The sequence below is a fragment of the Podarcis gaigeae genome (genome assembly GCF_964106915.1).
Source record: "Podarcis gaigeae genome assembly, chromosome: 2".
Lineage (NCBI taxonomy): Eukaryota > Metazoa > Chordata > Lepidosauria > Squamata > Lacertidae > Podarcis > Podarcis gaigeae.
Genome location: NC_139679.1, coordinates 23905216 through 23923565, shown reverse-complemented (window position 1 = coordinate 23923565; position 18350 = coordinate 23905216). Strand labels below are relative to the sequence as shown.

Genomic DNA, 18350 nt, shown 5'->3' with positions numbered 1-18350 from the left:
TAAAACATTACAATATATGCAGAAAGGGAAAATTGATATAAGAGCACAATTTAAAGTCCTGAATCAGCAGTCAGTTTGTGGCCCTTATTCTGATTGCTCCTGCTGTGAACCTAGCAACCTTTGCTGTTATCTGCTCATTTTGATCTGATAGAAGAAAGGACATTGTGGCAGTGGTTGAGCACCCTGGGACGGTTAGTACGAGTGGGGTGATGATCTCGTTCCTCAGGTCTTTGTAAAAAGTGCAAGGCAGGAGGACTTGTGCCACTGTTTCGATGCTACCATCTCCACAGGGGCAAAGACGTTTCTCAGGTGGGATCTTTTGGAATCGACCCTCAAGTACCGCAGATGGCAAAACACCCAGTCTTGCAAGTGTAAAAGCACGTCTGTATTTTGGGATAATAAGTTTGCCAGAGAATCAAAATGGAAAGGTAGAAAATGAACGTACTAAGGACAGAATTTCTTATAGTGGCCAGGTTGTTCTGATGCTCGATATCTTTTAGATGTAGACCAGTTAGACTGTTTGCTTTAGTAGGGCCCATAGTGACTAAGTGTTGTGGGGATAGGCCACAAGAGTGAAGTTTTTGACAGACGGTTTCAAGCCTGGATCATTACAGCCTGGGCTAGGTGTTCAGGTACTCAAGGCCCCACCTCTTGAATACTGCATCCGGCCCCATGCAAGACTGGTGCTTTCTCTGCAGCTGTTAGCTGCTTCTAGGCCCTGGGGTTTCAAACTGTGGGGCTTGGGTTTCTTCTGACATCATCAGCTCTATTTCAGGTGGCATTCAGCCTGCATCAGTCCTAATAATACTGTGCTGATATTATTCATCATAATCACCTCTACAAATGAGAGCTGGAAGAGTAGTGTGCTTTATCAGGGTTTAGCCTTGGGAGTTGTTTTCAAAAAAATGAGCCATATTTCCTGTATCATCAGATGTCAAGGAAATAAGCAACTATCCTATTTTTAAAAGACATCTGAAAGCAGCCCTATTTAGGGAAGTTTTTAATATTTAATGCTGTATTGTTTTTAATATTCGATTGGGAGGCGCCCAGAGTAGCTGGGGAAACTCAGCCAGATGGGCGGGGTATAAATAATAAATTATTATTATTATTATTATTATTATTATTATTATTAACATAGTCGTACCTTGTTTTGTGACTGAGATCCGTTCTGAAGCCCTGGCCGCTAGCTGAAAAGGACACAGGGCAAATTGCCTTGTCTGCGCATGCGCATGGAGCAGTTTGCGCTTCTGTGCATGCGCGAGCAGCAAATTCGGAAGTAACCCATTCCGGTACTTCTGGGTTTGCTGCAGACGTTTGCCAGAATGGATGCTAGACGAGGCGGACGTTCACGGAGGTATTACTGTACGTTGGCCTGTGAGGTTTTCCCTCTTGAAGGCATTTTAAAGAGGGAATGTTCCTGAAAACATGCACAGTGCATTTCCCTTGGTCTCTAAGGTGCTACTAGACAATTTTTTAATATTTTTTAATATATTTTGACTGCTCTCTGTGTGATTAGAGTTCTTCAAGTGCACAGAGCATTGTTTCCTGGCAGCTTTGTGCATTTCTCATTGCTCACCTTATGAAATGCTTATGCACCTATTTCATTTAATTCTTATTCCAGCTCCCGTTTCCAAACCAAGACTTTCCCCACCGACTTCCCAAGTAGCAGTATTGGGGAAGTTATTCACTGTAAACTGTTATTCCAGCAATGGAACTCTACCTATAACATATACTTTGTACAGAGGAGGCATATATGTTAACAAGACAGAAGTAAAAGTAAATGAACCCGCAAAGTTTTTGGTCAAAGCAACCAATGCACATGTACCAGAAGACTACAGTTGTGAAGCTAAAAACGGCCATTCCGTTCCACAACGAAGCACTCGGGTAAACATTACAGTGATAGGTAAGTGTCTGGTGCTTTTTTAAAAGAGGCACTTTGTTTCTGTTTTTGTTTTAGAATGTTAAATGCTTTAACTCTTCTAAGCAATACACTTCACTATACATCATTTCATATCTGTAATAATTGTAATAATTTTGGTATATACACTTCGACACAACTTTTTAATACATTCAGAAACACTTATCTGACTGTTCATTGTTGCTTTAATTTTAATTTTAATTTTGTGTAATTGTTGGAAAGATGTAACTCAGTGCAACTATGTTAAACAGTGACTTCTTTGAACTCAAAAACAAGGAAACAAAAGTACTAAATAACTAGGTTGTATTGGCGGGGGTTCCTCCCATGCTAGTTAGAAATGAATTCTATGTATAATTGCTCTTAACTTAACCTACTTCCAGCATTTATAATTTGCCATCTAGCCAGCACTTCTCCACTGCTGTTCAGCCTTTTCTCTGTACTTTATTCCACAGCACCAGTTGGTAGCATAAGCTTGGGGAGACCTTCACATGGAGATGTGGAAGATGGCAAAGAGCTTGCAATCTCCTGCTCTGTTGGTTCAGGATCTTATCCTATTGAGTTCACCTTCTTTAGAGAAAACCACCCCAAACCTTTGTATAAAGTAACAGAGAAGACAAAACGCATTGCTGTTTGGTACAGAGATAGCCTTACAAGCCAAGATGGCGGGAAGTACTTTTGCAGAGCTGACAACCAAGCAAAATCACCTGTAGAGAGCAACATGATGACTGTCAATGGTACGTTCTGTTCATGGATTGATTGATTTGGACATATGGTGCCATAGCATTCAAATTGATGAAATTCTTTAAATAGCACCTCGGGTATTAATGCATTTTGATCCAAATGCTACCCATACTTCAGGAGGCTCCAGATAGGTGTATTCCAAGGTAGCCTAGTTTGGACAGTTATTGATGGTCACGGGTCTCCAGAATTGTGTACATTGACAGTAAATATGTGTGGTGACAGACTGTCTTGGGCCCCAAATCCTCCTTCATTTTTATTTGCATTTTCTGCAAGGATATTCTTGGGATAAAGGGGAAAGAGAAGAGTGGCCAGAAGCAAGGAGGATGAGGCTCACGAACCTCTTCAAGGCACACCTGCAGTGTAAACTTTAAAGGGGTTTTAGCAGATGTTTCCTCATTCTAGGAAACCCTGGAAATGTCGTTCGGCAAGGGTACCTTGGGGTTTCTAGTGGCGAATTGTCAGCGCCCTCGTGTCATGTCAGTGGAATATTGCTTCTTCCTGATGTTAGAAGGAGGGAAGTCAAATAGGGGGGTTTGACAACATTACTAGAGCCAGGGCTTTTTCGGCTGTGGCTCCAATCTGGTGGAACGCTCTGTCCCAAGAGACTAGGGCCCTGCGGGACTTGACATCTTTCCGCAGGGCCTGCAGGACAGAGCTGTTCCACCAGGCCTTTGGTCAGGGCACAGCCTGACTCCCTCCTTTGGCAATCTTCACAGAACTTTAGCCTAATGGTTGCCATCAATTTGAGTTGAATTAATTTTAATGAAATGATTTTAGAATGTTGTATTATTTTATTGTTGTTAGCCACCCTGAGCCCAGCTTCGGCTGGGGAGGGCGGGATATAAATAAATTTTATTATTTATTATTATTACTACTACTACTCCCTACATCAGTGTTGCTTAAGTTCCAGGAGGCCTGTTCATTGAGTATTTGTCCTGATTTGTTTTCAGGGAGGTTGGACGGATTTGTGTCAAGCAAATATCCCACATTTTCCAGTGCATCTTCCTGTCACTTTCCTTATTGAAAAAGTCTGATTGGGGGAGTGGGAAAGGATGAATGCTCAGTAAACAGGTCACCTGGAACTTAAGCAACCTGAGAACAGGAATGATTTTGGGGGTGGCAATATTTGTACACATTTTTTATACTGATGTGGAAATGCACCCCTGAGCATCAGAAGAGATTTGTTGCTTCTTGTGAAGGATTGGTGTTGTTGCGGGTGATGGTGGTGATATCATACCATGCCTGACACGTGATCTGCTTTTCCCTTAATTCTTAGTTGTTCTGGCTTCATGGAAGAAATGGCTCATTGTGGTAATCATCATTCTGATTTTCCTTGCTATTGCCATTGCGGCTTCCTGGTGGTATGTTCGGAAGAGGGCAAAAGGTGAGATACTTTCTTTAACATTCAGATGTGGGGTGAATAGAACAGATGCTTTTCTGTTTATACCCAGGGTGGCTATAGACTAGATGCTGCCCTCCAAATGTGTTGAACTACAACTGCTGCCATCCTTGACTTTTTACCATGCTGGCTGGGGCTGATGGGAGTTATAGTCCAATGCTAAATAGTGCTATTCTGATGAAAGTAACAATATTCTGGTCAAAACTGTGGGTTGGTCTTTTTGATTGCTATAGTGTGACAGCGAAGTTCATGAAAGTGGTATTTAATGCTCATTACATTAATTACTGTATTTTTCGCTCTATAAGACGCACCAGACCATAAGACGCACCTAGTTTTTGGGGGACTACAAGAAAAAAAATATTCTGAATCTCAGAAGCCAGAACAACAAGAGGGTTCGCTGTGCAGCGAAAGCAGCAATCCCTCTTGCTGTTCTGGATTCTGGGATAGCTGCGCAGCCTGCATTCGCTCCATAAGACGCGCACACATTTCCCCTTACTTTTTAGGAGGGAAAAAGTGAGTCTTATAGAGCAAAAAATACGGTAAATGATTCCTGTTTGCTTGTTTTTAGTTTAATCATTTTATTCGTATTTGCGATAGCTGACAAATAAAATTCAATGTTGCCTGTTCCTGTGTACCACTGTATACATTCATACTGTACACATAACTTTGTAGGTTAGTAACCACGAGTTGTTATTAACAACCAAATACCAATGCTCATTGTTGGACATAAGGCAGTGCTGGGTGAGCTACAAACTGTTTGTATTAAGAATTCTTCATCCATCAGTGCAGCAACAACGTATGTGCTAACATGGTTTGCTTGTTCATTTATTTATGCAATTGACTTTCTATACATGTGGTATATGTTAGTAACTTGCTGTTATTTTCCCTTATGAAGCTAAAGGCAATCCTTTGGAGTTGACTAGGTAGGTTGGCTTTCTTACCGTGCTAATAGTGAGTTATTTCTAATAAATGTGGTGATGATGTGTCCCTGATGCTGTCTTGTGCATAGGCATGTTCAGGCATTCACCTGAACATTCAAATGCTCAAAGGGTGGACAGGAGCAGGAGTTCACATGCAAACACTGCCCCAACATACTTGCGCACAACCCACCCACCCCAGCCCCCGTCTTCCTCAGACTGCATGGGGTTCTTCTCATACCTACCTGAACGCATTCTTGCGTTATCAAAAGCCCTGCTTTATCAGAGTCAGCAATAGTAGGAGGTGTTCTATTCATATGCACGAAAATGCCAGCAAAAGCCCTTTGCAGACATCACCCATACAAGAGGAGGAAGACTGGGGGCTGGCAGGGTGGGTGGAATGCAAGGAGCACATGGATGTTGGGGATAAGGTTTGTATATTCACCTCTGCCCCGTCCACAGATGTGTCATTTGCCTGTGCAAATCTTTTGTGGTAGAAATGGTAACCGTAATCCAAGCAGATACAGTGGTACCTCGGGTTACATACGCTTCAGGTTACATATGCTTCAGATTACAGACTCCGCTAACCCAGAAATAGTACCTCAGGTTAAGAACTTTGCTTCAGGATGAGAACAGAAATTGTGCTCCGGCGGCGCAGCAGCAGTGGGAGGTCCCATTAGCTAAAGTGGTGCTTCAGGTTAGGTCTGGTGCGTCTTATAGAGCGAAAAATGTGAGTCTTATAGAGCAAAAAATACGGTAAGTACTTAACCCGAGGTACCACTGTATAGGAGTTTGTGTTGAGAACGTCAGAAGAGTAAAGAAAACAGAAGATTATGCCACCGAGGTGCTATCCTCTCCCTGCAGTCATTTTACTGCCTTTCTGCTAGTGTGGTTTTAAGTGTTAAAATACTAAAGCAGACAAATGAGATAAAATATAAAGTTGGCCTGGCGGGGTGGGGGCCGCAATCTAACTGCAGCAGGGAAGCATTATGCCTCAACAACCCAGGCAAACAAATTAGTTTGTTTCCAAATAATTATGTTGCTTTTGGATTATTCATATTGTTGTGAGCCACTTTAAAGGCAAAGCAGGACACCCCCCCCAAAAAAATGGCACATAAAAATAATATAAATAGTAGTTTATAAGAATAATTTGGCTTTTTATCGTCCTTCAGATCTGAGGCTCTTCTGGTATCACATTTCCAATGAAAAATGGCCTACCTGGGGCCAAGGCAACCTAGATTGTAATTGCCAGGGACTTGTTATAAGGGTAAAGGTAAAGGTAAAGGACCCCTGACAGTTAAGTCCGTGTCATGTGGCCAGCATGACTAAGCCGCTTCTGGCGAAACCAGAGCAGCGCATGAAAACGCTGTTTACCTTCCCACCTGAGCAGTACCTATTTATCCACTTGCACTTTTTTGCGTGCTTTTGAACTCCTAGGTTGGCAGGAGCTGGGACTGAGAAACGGGAGCTCACCCTGTTGCGGGGATTCAAACTGCCGACCTTCTGATCGGCAAACCCAAGAGGCTCAGTGGTTTAGACCACAGCGCCACCCGCAGCCCACTGTGATAAGGGTGCTTACCATCAAAAGGCACATCCCATGATGCCTTTGCACATCTATGAAACAGCTTAGTGTCTTAGAAGCATTTGTGGAAATCCGTGATTCTTTAGATTGCATGTCCCCAGAATTATATCCCTGAGATCAAGGGGAAGACTGAGCTTTATTAAAAGATGACCTTCTGTTGTTAAAATACCAGTGCTTCATATTCTGTTCTTCGTTCTGTTTTTCTTTTCTCAGTTCTATAGCAGCAACCAATTCAGTGGGTGAGAAGCTGACACCGCGACAGAATAATGAAGGGGAATTCTATTTCGGTAGCTTATGGCTAATGACCTTATTGATAGTGTCTGCTTCAGACTCCTTTTCCCTTTCTCTCTCCTAGTCTTAGAACCTCCACCTTGAAATCATGCCATTATTCAAACCTGACCCAAACGAAAGATTCTTATTTATATACCCAAAAGGGTTGACTGTATTATGCTTTTCAGATGCACTTGGCTTTGATAGATACAGTTACATAGGGACATGGGCCACATATTTTGTTATTATTAATTATATTTATATCCCATCTTTTCCTCTAAGGAGCTCATGGTGGCATACATGGTTCTTCAGTTTTTTGTGTGCTTACAACAACCCTGTGAGGTTACCTCCACATGTGGTGGGAATGCCCTAAAATCCAACCCTTCTGGACAGCAGTCCTACAAGAGATATGCAAAATAACTAAACAGGTATTAGAACTCACCCCAGAACTGGCCCTACTGAACCTCTTCCATCATAATGACCACTCACATTATATACATTTTATAACCCACTTACTCTCAGCAGCCAGAAAGAAGCCTCATAGTCAGACACTGGAGACACGAGTCAGGAGTAAACATGGACCGATGGTATCAAATTGTATGGGAAACGGCCTTAATAGAAAAGCTAACTAATAAACAGAAACTGACATGGGAACAAATAGAAGAGGACGCCTTCACCCCAGTATGGCTCCCCTTTATCACATACACAGCCCAACAAGACAACAAGAATCCACCAACAGCATGTGAATCAACCTGGCTTACCTGACTCACCAAGCCCTCCCCACCCTCACAAATGCAAACAATCCCCACTGCAGCCAAGCACAGATAACAAACCACACCCTGTCCCCCCAATACCTCTCACTACCAAGGAAATGTAATAAATGAATAGAAGGAACCTACCACATACACTATGCAAAAGAATATCAGCCTCTCCCCACTCTCCTTGCCCAACCTTATACTGTACTCAACACCAATGTCTCACAACAAATGTAACTGACTTGTAAGAAATTGTTTAAATTGTTATTAAGGAAATGATTATTTTTCTCCTTCCAATAAAGCAGAAAAGTTGTCCAAATATAAACAGTTAATTTATTAAACCTCACAATAATTTCATAAATACCTTTCTATGTATTTCTAATAGTTTAACCAAATTGGTAATTTTTGAAATAACTGTAAAAAACTACTCTGAAAATTTTTTATTCCAAAAACAAAACCTTCATCTGGTTGTAAATATTAAGGTTATACCAGCAAGAATGAGTCTTTCTGTAAAAGTAAATAAATGATTTAAATCAAGTCTTACTGACTAGTGATTTAAATTGTGATTTAAATCAAGCATCCTCTGCACCTTTCAAAGGATGTGGGTGAAGTAAGAGAGTCTTGGGAGGGGGCTTCCCTTATCCCTTTAGCTTCAACTGTAGAACCTGCTATGCCACCCTGGCCCTCAAGTAGGGATGGAGGAGAAAATAAATTCAGTCCGAATTAAAAGGCGGACCTACTCAATCTGCACTTCCTAAAACAATCCGCAAACCGAAATACAGCTAGCCTTCATAATTTGCATTTCTCTGAATTTTGTAAAGAATACAAAAATGCATTTGATTAGCAGTAACTAAGATTACACTGGTTTCAGATGTCGAAGTAAACCACATTTATTGCTAACCAGGAAAGGGAGGGATTCAGGTAGGGAGCCATGTTGGTCTGATGCAGTCGGGGGGGGGGGGGAGGAGGAAAAGAAAAAGCAAAAGCTTATAAGCTTATACCAGAACAAACTTAGTTGGTCTATAAGAAGCTACTGGACAATTTTTTATTTTTTTAATTTTTTATTCAGGAAAGGGAGGACCAAACACACCTGAGGAGGGTGTGAGCCTGCTAGACAATCTCAGGTGGACTGTGTATTGTGTGTACTAGACTGCTAAGTATGATGTTCAGACACAGGAAATTAAGCACAACACTCTTATATCAGTTGGCTTGGCTTGGCTTGGCATGATCCTAAAATGGAGTCTTTACCTGTTAAAATGAGACCCAGTAATGTCAAATTGATCAAACCTTAGCTGTCATAGTCAATCTAAGCAAAGTTCATCATACAGATGTGTAGTCAAAAGCACAGCAGAGTTGTCACCAGGTAATCAGCATACCTTCCAACATTTCTCCGATGAAAATAGGGACATCCCGTTGCATAATGATAATTTTACTATTTATACCCCACACATCTTACTGGGTTGCCTTAGCACTCTGGGCAGTTTCCAACATATATAAAAACATCATAATACATTAAACATTTTAAAAAATCTTTCCCATATAGGATTGACTTCAGACGCCTCGGGTGTTGGGTAACTCCATACCCTCCAACATTTCTCCAATGAAAATAGGAACATCCTAAGGAAAAGTGGGACATTCCGGGATCAAATCAGAAACTGGGACAGCTTCTCTGAATCAGGGACGTCCCTGGAAAAGAGGGGCACTTGGAGGGTCTGAATTAGTTCTAGCTGATCAAAGGAGCTTAAAGAGAAGCAGAAAAGATGGGACAAACAAACAAAAAGCCCACGAGAGCCTTTCAAAGAGCAGGGCATAGGAAAAGGGAATAACCATCAGTGGAGCAGGCTGCAGAGCATAGCTCAAGAATCAAATGAGGGGCCTGACTGTGAGTATTTATAGCAGGCAAGGATAAGGAAGATTCAAGGATGGGGCACACTGGAGACTGTGGAGGGCAAAACCCCAGGTTAAGACTTTCTATACGTGATATGTGATGATACAAATATTGTGCTTAAAAGGGAGTTGTAGCTGTTTTTAAAACTGCTGCTAATTAGTTTGTCTGCTCATCTCTTGTTTTGTTTTTTTAACATTTTAGGGTCAGGTTATAATGAAGATGGTGAAAAAAATAATTTAAAATCAAACGAGGATGGTCAAGGTAATTTCTGGGATTTTATTTTTGAGTGTATTTTTAACTTTTCAAGACAGTATAGTTCATTGAGGATTAGAACAGAATGTATTCCAGCTTGGAGTGATTTCACTCTGCTTGTATATCTTTTCCGGGGATAAATTTCAAAATACAACAATTTACATGGATGCCACTTGGATTCAGATACTGAAAGATTCCACAGAAAGCCCAATCAGGCTTGTTCCTGTTTTACAAGTGTTAAAATATTTTAGAGGGACCTTTCGATCCTTACCCACTTCTTTTTATCATTGCTGCTTTGACATCACTTGACATTTTGAATATGCAAAGAGATCTATTATGATTTCTATCACCCACCAACAACGTCCCCACAACAAAGCAAACCTGCCACCTTCCACCATATGTTTTGTTGACACAAGGTCAACACTATTAGCGTAGCATATGAGCAAATGCGTTTAATGCTTAGATATATCCCTGCCATGTTTTATACTGATTGTCAATCCAATGACTGAGTAGAAAAGCTCAAGTTAGCTGTTGTCAAGTCTTGCTAGATTCTACTAGGCACATTATAGATTTAGTTCCATATACGAATTACAGGCATGGGCTCCTCGATCCATGTTGGATCAGAGAAGGGGCAATTGGCTAAAACTCCACATGCTAGGATCTCAATCCAGATTGGAGAAATCACACCTGCAATTTGTGTTAAATATGCTGCACTTAAGGGCACAGATAGGTAGTTAATATCTCCTCTAGTCTAGCTCTTAGAAAGACTGATACCTCCATTACGCATTGGGTTGTGTCTGACTTTGTGCTAGACTTCCTTTTTGCTTGGTTTAAAATTAGCTGATACTGCCTACTCAACGAACTTTTAAGCACAGCCTCCTGTTAATCAAACAGTTATAAATAGCACATTGTTGAATGAATTAAGATCTGCATGTTATTTATATATTTTAAAATAAATACATATCCTCTGAGAGAAGTAACAACTATAAATAAATATAAATAAATCTAATTGCAAGTTATCAGACATGGCTCTTTCATGGGTTGCTTCTTCAGAAGCAATTTATTTGAAAGGTGGGATCCATATTTACTTAAAATTAAAACACAATATTAAATATGTATTTGAAGTTGCCACTTCTTGTTTCAGAGCCCCAAATAAAGGGGGAGAGATTCTGTGGAAGGAGAGGTCGGGTCAAATGTATCATGGCTTCTCTTCCTCCTCCTCCTCTCCACACATACAGTACATGGCAAAAGCAAGTCCCTACAAGTCTCTCCAACTCTCTGGGTGGAGGGAAAATCTGCTGCATTTATTGGGATTCCAAAGCAGGAGGGGGAAAACTAAAAAAATCTGAATTGTAGATGTAGTGTACACAAGCTTTGTTTTTGCATCCTCTAAAGTCAATGGGAGTGTGACTGGTTTATTCCAGAGATACCAAAAAAACAGGCCCTCAGCAAGTTCAGAGTGCAATACAAAGAAACATCTTCTTGCTATTTTTGGGGCAGGACCTGATCTTGAGAATTCCGAGGTGGAATATACTGTCGTGGAAGTGTCGGCTGCTGATGCTTACAGAGGTAACTAAATAGCTGACTTGTGCCGTTACATATAGCAGAAAGAGCAATGAGCTTACCATTGAGTAAAGGTAAAGGTAAAGGTAAAGGTACCCCTGCCCGTACAGGCCAGTCTTGACAGACTCTGGGGTTGTGCGCCCATCTCACTCAAGAGGCCGGGGGCCAGCGCTGTCCGGAGACACTTCCGGGTCACGTGGCCAGCGTGACATCGCTGCTCTGGCGAGCCAGAGCCGCACACGGAAACGCCGTTTACCTTCCCGCTGGTAAGCGGTCCCTATTTATCTACTTGTACCCGGAGGTGCTTTCGAACTGCTAGGTTGGCAGGCGCTGGGACCGAGCAGCGGAAGCGCACCCCGCCGCAGGGATTCGAACCGCCGACCTTTCGATCGGCAAGTCCTAGGTGCTGAGGCTTTAACCCACAGCGCCACCTGCGTCCCGTTACCATTGAGTAGCATTTCCCAATTCATTTTAGAAGGAGCAGGATTATATCTTAAAACCGTTGTTCCACACTACTAGTAAACAGGAAGAAATAAAGCTTCCGCGTCAAGGATCAGCAGGTGTTTCTTCATAAACAGGACGCTGCAGCCACCTGCATATAGTCAGAAATCCAGAAAGGACATCAGAACCATGCAGTTCTGCTCGCAGCCCTTGACATACCCCCTGCATCCCCTATAGATGAATCCACACCATCCTAATTGCAGAGAGCAGGCGTGCATAAGGTGCATCCTTCCCATTGGTATTTTAGAAAAAAAGAATGGGTTAGGGAAGTGAGCTAACCCACATACTATAACCAGAGTCCAAAAATCCCACAGGAAAAGGGGAAAACAAGTGAAGACATGGTTGCTTTATTATGCATTCCCAGATAATCTTAACAGTTGGGTTCCTTTTTTTCTGAATAGCTCCCCATATTCTTCAGTGTTTGATTCTAGCACAAGTCATGGTGATCCATTCTGTAGTCACAGAGATAAGATCACTGTTAATCCACTTTCACAGTAACAATAATATGCTGAGTATGTGTCCTTGTGTTGTGTATGGAAGTGTAGGCAAAAAGGAGCAGCCATTGCAATGTTGCTCTCCCCGCAAAATGGCATGCCAGCACTTTTCCTTTTTCAATAATACGAGCATGAATATGTCATTCCCAGGCTGAGTGTAGTAGGTCAATTGATTTATAGGCTTATCATCTGCATGGAGCCATATAAATAGAAGCTGAGTTTTTACTCTTTAAGAAAAAAAAGGCTTACATGTATGGCATTAAGAAATAGTCTAACTGATGATAGTCTTTGTGCCCACAATATAATTATTACATTGACCATGGATTAGTTTTACTTGGTAACATTAGCCTGTGTCTGGTCTGGTGTCAAACTAACTTTTTATCCCAATGGACGAAGCAGCATGCTTGGTCTGTGGGATTTGTTCCTGGGAGTGAAAGCCCCTAGATGGCCAGCTCAGTGTCAATATCTTGAGCCAAACAGGACTTGGCAGGGGATGAATTGTCTGAATCAAGGATGTTGCTTGTTAGAAGACCTCTTTGGCAAACCATCAGGAGGAAGAAATAGGAAAAGGCAGCGGCACAGATCCTGCATTGCTTTGACCCAAACAGTCAAAAACCACTGGCATTGCTGCCAGTCTCAAACATGTTGGCAGAGATATGCTGGTAAACGTAAAAAATAACCAAACCAAATTTAGAACAACTGGATAGAAGTGTATGGTTAATGGTGTGTTTTGAAAACAAACGTGCACATTTCTTGAAATGGTTGGTATTAAAAGTTCAGCAATACTCTGCTACTTCATAACATATCCTCCAACATTTCTCTGGTGAAAATAGGGATGTCCTATTCTATTATTATTATTATTATTATTATTATTATTATTATTAATAATAATAATAATACCCCACCGATCTGACTGGGTTGCCCCAGCCACTCTGGGCAGCTTCCAACATATATAAAAACCATAACAAAACATTAAACATTTAAAAACTTCCCTATACAGGGCTGCCTTCAGATGTCTTCTAAAGGCTGTAGAGTTACTTATCTCCTTGGCTCGGCAGTCAAATAGGTTTGTGGCCAGCAGCTCAGCTAGGCAAGTTATTTTCCACAGAGCACAGTGATCCGATTTACGGAAGTGACACATATTTTGTCAGCTATAAGACCCGCCTCTTCACACACTTCCTCCCACTAAGGGCTGCCTCGTTGACTTCGTTGCACCTGAAGGGGCTGGAGGGGTGCTGCTGCAGCACTACCCTCCTGACAATGATATTGCTGCTACTTAAGTGCAACTGAGGTGGGCAGGCTGCTGCGCTTTCACTACTCCAACTTTGCCTCTGCCCCTGCCCTGCCCCGGGTAAGTGGCAGTGATGCTGCTGTCAGGAGGCTGGCTCTGAAGCCTTGCTTCGTTGTTTATGGTTGCTTTTGTGTTGCGCCATAAACAGAATTGGCTAAATAATTGGAAAATTACTGAGGTACGTTTTGCTCATATTTGTGTATCAGAATCCAAAATTGCACCTGGGTTATGGATAAACATTGCATCTATTTATAGTGCACTTTCAGGTCTGGACAGATAGTAAAGGCCATTTTCCTAATTGGTAGCCATGTGCTTCCTTCTTTTGAGATGACAGGGCAGTTTTAAAACACGCACCGCAAAGTAACTGATTCTATATTGATACCTTCCCCAGCTCCTGTTGTACAGAAGCCTGAAACAGTTTATACTGAAATCAGAAAAGCTACTAATGGTAAGTAAGGCCAGGGGAAAAGATCAAACACATAAATAATACAGAACCCATGTGGCATTTTTATATGTTTCTTTGAGGAAGAAAGCATTTACGACGAGTTCATTTGGAAACTTACGAAAGAGCTACTAACAGAGCAATCCAAGCCCCCCTTATGCTGGTCTGGGGAGCGTGTGTGCTGGAACAAGCAGAGGTATCCTTCTGTTCAACTTAGCCAACTGGGTTCTGCCAATCTTCCCCTTCTGCCAACCAAACTTTTGTGGAAATGTAGAGAACTGAATTTAAGATTGGACAATGAAAAATCAATGCAGTCAAAAACTGGCTGATTTTGCCTGCTCCTTAACACTGACACTACTCTTCATCTGCATAGGTCACTCTAGGATTCATTCTTGTTCATACTAGACTGCAACAAAAAGGAACCCATAGTCGCCTTTGACTGGACTTAACCGTCCAGGGGTCCTTTACCTTTAACCTTACAGATGAATACGCCAGTTTAAACATTTAGGGTAGCACATGTGAAGAAATGTTACTGAGCACAGAATTCTTCCAAGGCTAACATGAACTACATACCCTCCAGCATTTCTCCGATGAAAATAGCGACGTCCCCATTCCATAATGATAAGTTCACAATGTATACATCACACAACTTATTGGGTTGCCCTAGCACTCTGTACAGCTTCCAACATATATTAAAACATTAAACATTAAATAAAACCTTCCCTATACAGGATTGCCTTCAGACGGCTCGGGAGTTGGATAACTCCATATCCTCCAACATTTCTCCAATGAAAATACAGTGGTACCTCGGGTTAAGTACTTAATTCGTTCCGGAGGTCCGTACTTAACCTGAAACTGTTCTTAACCTGAAGCACCACTTTAGCTAATGGGGCCTCCTGCTGCTGCCATGCCGCCAGAGCACGATTTCTGTTCTCATCCTGAAGCAAAGTTCTTAACCTGAGGTACTATTTCTGGGTTAGCGGAGTCTGTAACCTGAAGTGTATGTAACCTGAAGCGTATGTAACCCGAGGTACCACTGTAGTGACATCCTAAGGAAAAGTGGGACATTCCGGGATTAAATTGGAAACCAGGACAGCTTCTCTAAATTAGGGGTGTCATTGTAAAATAGGGACATTTGGAGAGTCTGGAACTGTCCTCCAGTTTTTTAGGGGCCTAACCTTGCAAACATATCCCCCAACTTCTTGAAGTGTAATATCCAGCTCTATACGAATAAGATAATTGCAAGATTTAAATCAGCTTGCACTAGAGATCTGCCTCTCAAGAAAATGGATGTTTCTCTGCTTTGTACCCTATTAAACGGCAAAGTGAGAATTGGTATAACTTCCACAATAAATCTCCTTTATCTGCTCAAAGGGCATATGTTACTTAAAATCCTTTTAATCAATACTTTGTTGTAGAGCCAGAAAGTCCAGTGAAATGAGATTTGATTAAAAGTGGGAGCTGGATTAGGCTGACGATAAGCAAGCACCCCCTTAATCTTGCATTCCACCTTCTCTCCTACACATACCCAGCTACAGCTTCAGTTATTTTTGGAAATGTAATAACAGTGTATTGTTCTAATTGCGCCTGCTTTTCCTGACTGATACACAGGAAAAGTGTTTCAAACAGATAAGCAGGGCATCACACAACAGCAAAGCCATTTTGGAGGCTTACTGCATTACTTACTGAAACAGAACCATGTTGACTTTGTGTATGGAGATGATTATTGATAGCATTTATATAAAGAAGCACACACCCAGATGAGGCATGGCTCATAAAGAAGGCAGGGTGTTAAAAATGGGGGTGACTAAATTTCCTGGCTTTGGAGACACATTTAAAGCTCTTCCAAATTGGGAGCCTTGCAACAAAGCTCTTTAACATTCTGCCATTCTTTAGAGTATAGCCAATGAAGAATCCATGGCAGAACTATGCAGCTAGGATAAGGTGTTGATTCTTATTTATTTTATTACAGTACACCCCTACTTTCTTCTGTCATGGAACCCAAGATGGTTCCCAGAGAGCTTCTCATCTAGTATAACTTCAGCAAGGCAGTGGCCTCGTGTGCTTCTGCATCAAACTTATTGGAACAATATGAGCAAAAAGCAAATTTAGTTCCCATCTGTATGCCTCTAGAAGTATAACACTCATGAATTTCCTATGGGACAAACTAAAGAGCTCTGCTTTGGAGGCAGTGTTGCAGCATATGCGTTGAGGGGGCCAAAATCTGAATGATCCAGCCATCAGCCGTGGGGAAGAGTATGTCTCCTTTTCCTTTCTGAAGGCACCTCCCAGAGCAGGGGTCAACAAGGTTTACCTTGCCTCAGTGGCGTAGCGTGGGTTGTCAGCACCCGGGGCAAGGCAAGTAATTTGCGCCCCCTAACCCGTGGATTTGCGCCCCCTAACCCTAACCCCCAGATGTTGCGCCCGGTGCGGCTGCCCCCCCTGCCCCCCCACGCTACGCCACTGCCTTGCCTGGGCCGGATCAGTCCTGCGGAGCCCCCTCCGTGGGTCGGATAGCAAGCATGCGTGAGCACCCCCCCCCCGCAATTTTCGGAGTCTGCACAAGCACAGATTAGCGGTGCGGGGACTTGCCGAATGGGTGGCTCAGTTCTGTGGCAGCTCATGGGGCAGTTAAACAGCCTCTGCGGGCCATTTCCGGCCCATGGACTGCAAGTTGCTGACGCCTGTCCCAGAGCATACTTTCCCTCCCCTTAGCAGCAAAATTCATTTTCCAGGTGGTGCACAGCCGTTTTTCTAGCTTACTGGCAGGTAGGTCAGTGTTGCTTACAGGGAGGGAAATAGGGAGAGGTATTATGTCAGAGAAGTCAGGACGGTGCAAATGCACCAGTGGAACTAATCCGGTGCTTCTATTGATGTGTTTGCACCACACCAGTTTCCTCCCCGCCTTGACCTTTTCTTCTTGGTAAGTAACTGTGACCCACTTGCCAGGAAGTTAGCTCCACTCCGCCTGGAGGGATGCTGACTCACGTTCCAATAGGAAAAAGTGATTCATACCTGAGAACTCTCCTTCTTTCCTCCTTTCCTTCCCGTCTCTCTGATGTCACCAGATTTGTCAGATGTGTGGTGGGATCTTTTCTAAGAAGGTGTCTGGAATGTTGCCTGCCAAGAGACAATATGTTGGAGTAGGGATTCCATTGCCCATTTGTAGTTGGAGTCTCTTTCAGCAAGCATGCTAATGCTGCTTTTGGCTCTTTGTTTTATTTGGCCGTTTTCACCCAGGAACCGTGCAGTAGTGTCACTTTGCAGCAATGTTACATCAGGGCCTAGGCTCCTTGGTGGGAGAGTTGAATGGTGGTTTGCTGCAGACCCCCAGAACTCCTCTCAATGTCACCACTGCTACTTCTGCTACTGCCTGAGTGCCGGATAGCTGCGGTGAGCAGCTGTGTCATTTTCCTTGCGCCTTAAAATACTTGGGCGCAACATGCCATCACTGATCTGCAGTGGCACTCAGTGGCGTAGCGTGGGGGTGCAGGGGGGGCCGGCCTCACCGGCCGCAACATCTGGGGGGTAGGGTTAGGGGCCGCAAATCCACGGGTTAGGGGCCGCAAATCCACGGGTTAGGGGCCGCAAATCCACCGGTTAGGGGGCGCAAATTACTTGCCTTGCCCCGGGTGCTGACAACCCACGCTACGCCACTGGTGGCACTCCATGGCATCTGGCCACATTGTGGGAAGTTGCAGTGGCCTGTTGAAGCTGCCTGGTACACAGAGAAGCAATTGCGGCGCTTCGTGTCCCTGTCTCATACTTCCGGCCGTTGCAGATGCTACTCTATGCGCTGCCACGTCCGGAGGAAGGGGGTGTGGTGAGTGCGGTTTGCCCTGGGTGTCATCCCTGAGGGGGGTGACACCATTGCCCCACCCGCTGGATGCTAGCCCTGCCCCCGTGGACAGCTAGCCCCACCCCTAGGTGCACAGCATGTGTGCCGCTCCGGGTGCTAGAGCAGCTAGCTCCGCCTCTGTGTACTGCTACTTCCTGGTCTGTTGATCCCACTGTTGCCACCTCTGTTTAGCACTGCAGGCCTGCCCAGCACCATGTAACCCTGGTGTTATGTACTGAGTTGAATAGGATCCAAAAGGCAGCAGTCTGATTGGTCCACAGGAGCCACCAAATCCAGCTCCAGGTGGAAGTGAATCCGCAACCTGATTGGCCTACAGGAGAATCCCAGAATTAGCCAATCACGTGGGGCCCATAGTGTAAATAATGTATATAAAGCAGACATTCTGGGGGAACTTCCATTCCTCCTCACCACTATGAGCTGAATAAAGAGCATGAAATCCACTCTCGACTCTGAGTATATTTCACCCGCCCAAGGCCAT

General features: G+C 43.3%; 1 protein-coding gene and 1 long non-coding RNA gene across 6 annotated transcripts in view; both read left to right on the top strand.

The window, feature by feature from the left end:
• LOC310839343 overlaps positions 1–18350 on the top strand; it is a 292189-nt gene that overhangs the window by 31007 nt on the left and 242832 nt on the right. The gene's annotated exons all lie outside the window — the stretch shown is intronic.
• PECAM1 (platelet and endothelial cell adhesion molecule 1) overlaps positions 1–18350 on the top strand; it is a 58187-nt gene that overhangs the window by 30209 nt on the left and 9628 nt on the right. For 3 of the 5 annotated variants that reach the window (XM_083727523.1, XM_083727520.1, XM_083727519.1), the window contains exons 7-14: positions 1622–1903; positions 2371–2652; positions 3936–4043; positions 4954–4981; positions 6771–6844; positions 9672–9731; positions 11223–11291; positions 13963–14019. In XM_083727523.1, the coding sequence (XP_083583649.1) occupies positions 1622–1903; positions 2371–2652; positions 3936–4043; positions 4954–4981; positions 6771–6844; positions 9672–9731; positions 11223–11291; positions 13963–14019 (960 nt within the window). The remainder of the gene's footprint in view (positions 1–1621; positions 1904–2370; positions 2653–3935; positions 4044–4953; positions 4982–6770; positions 6845–9671; positions 9732–11222; positions 11292–13962; positions 14020–18350) is intronic. The other 2 variants (XM_083727522.1, XM_083727521.1) reach the window with 1 other exon arrangement.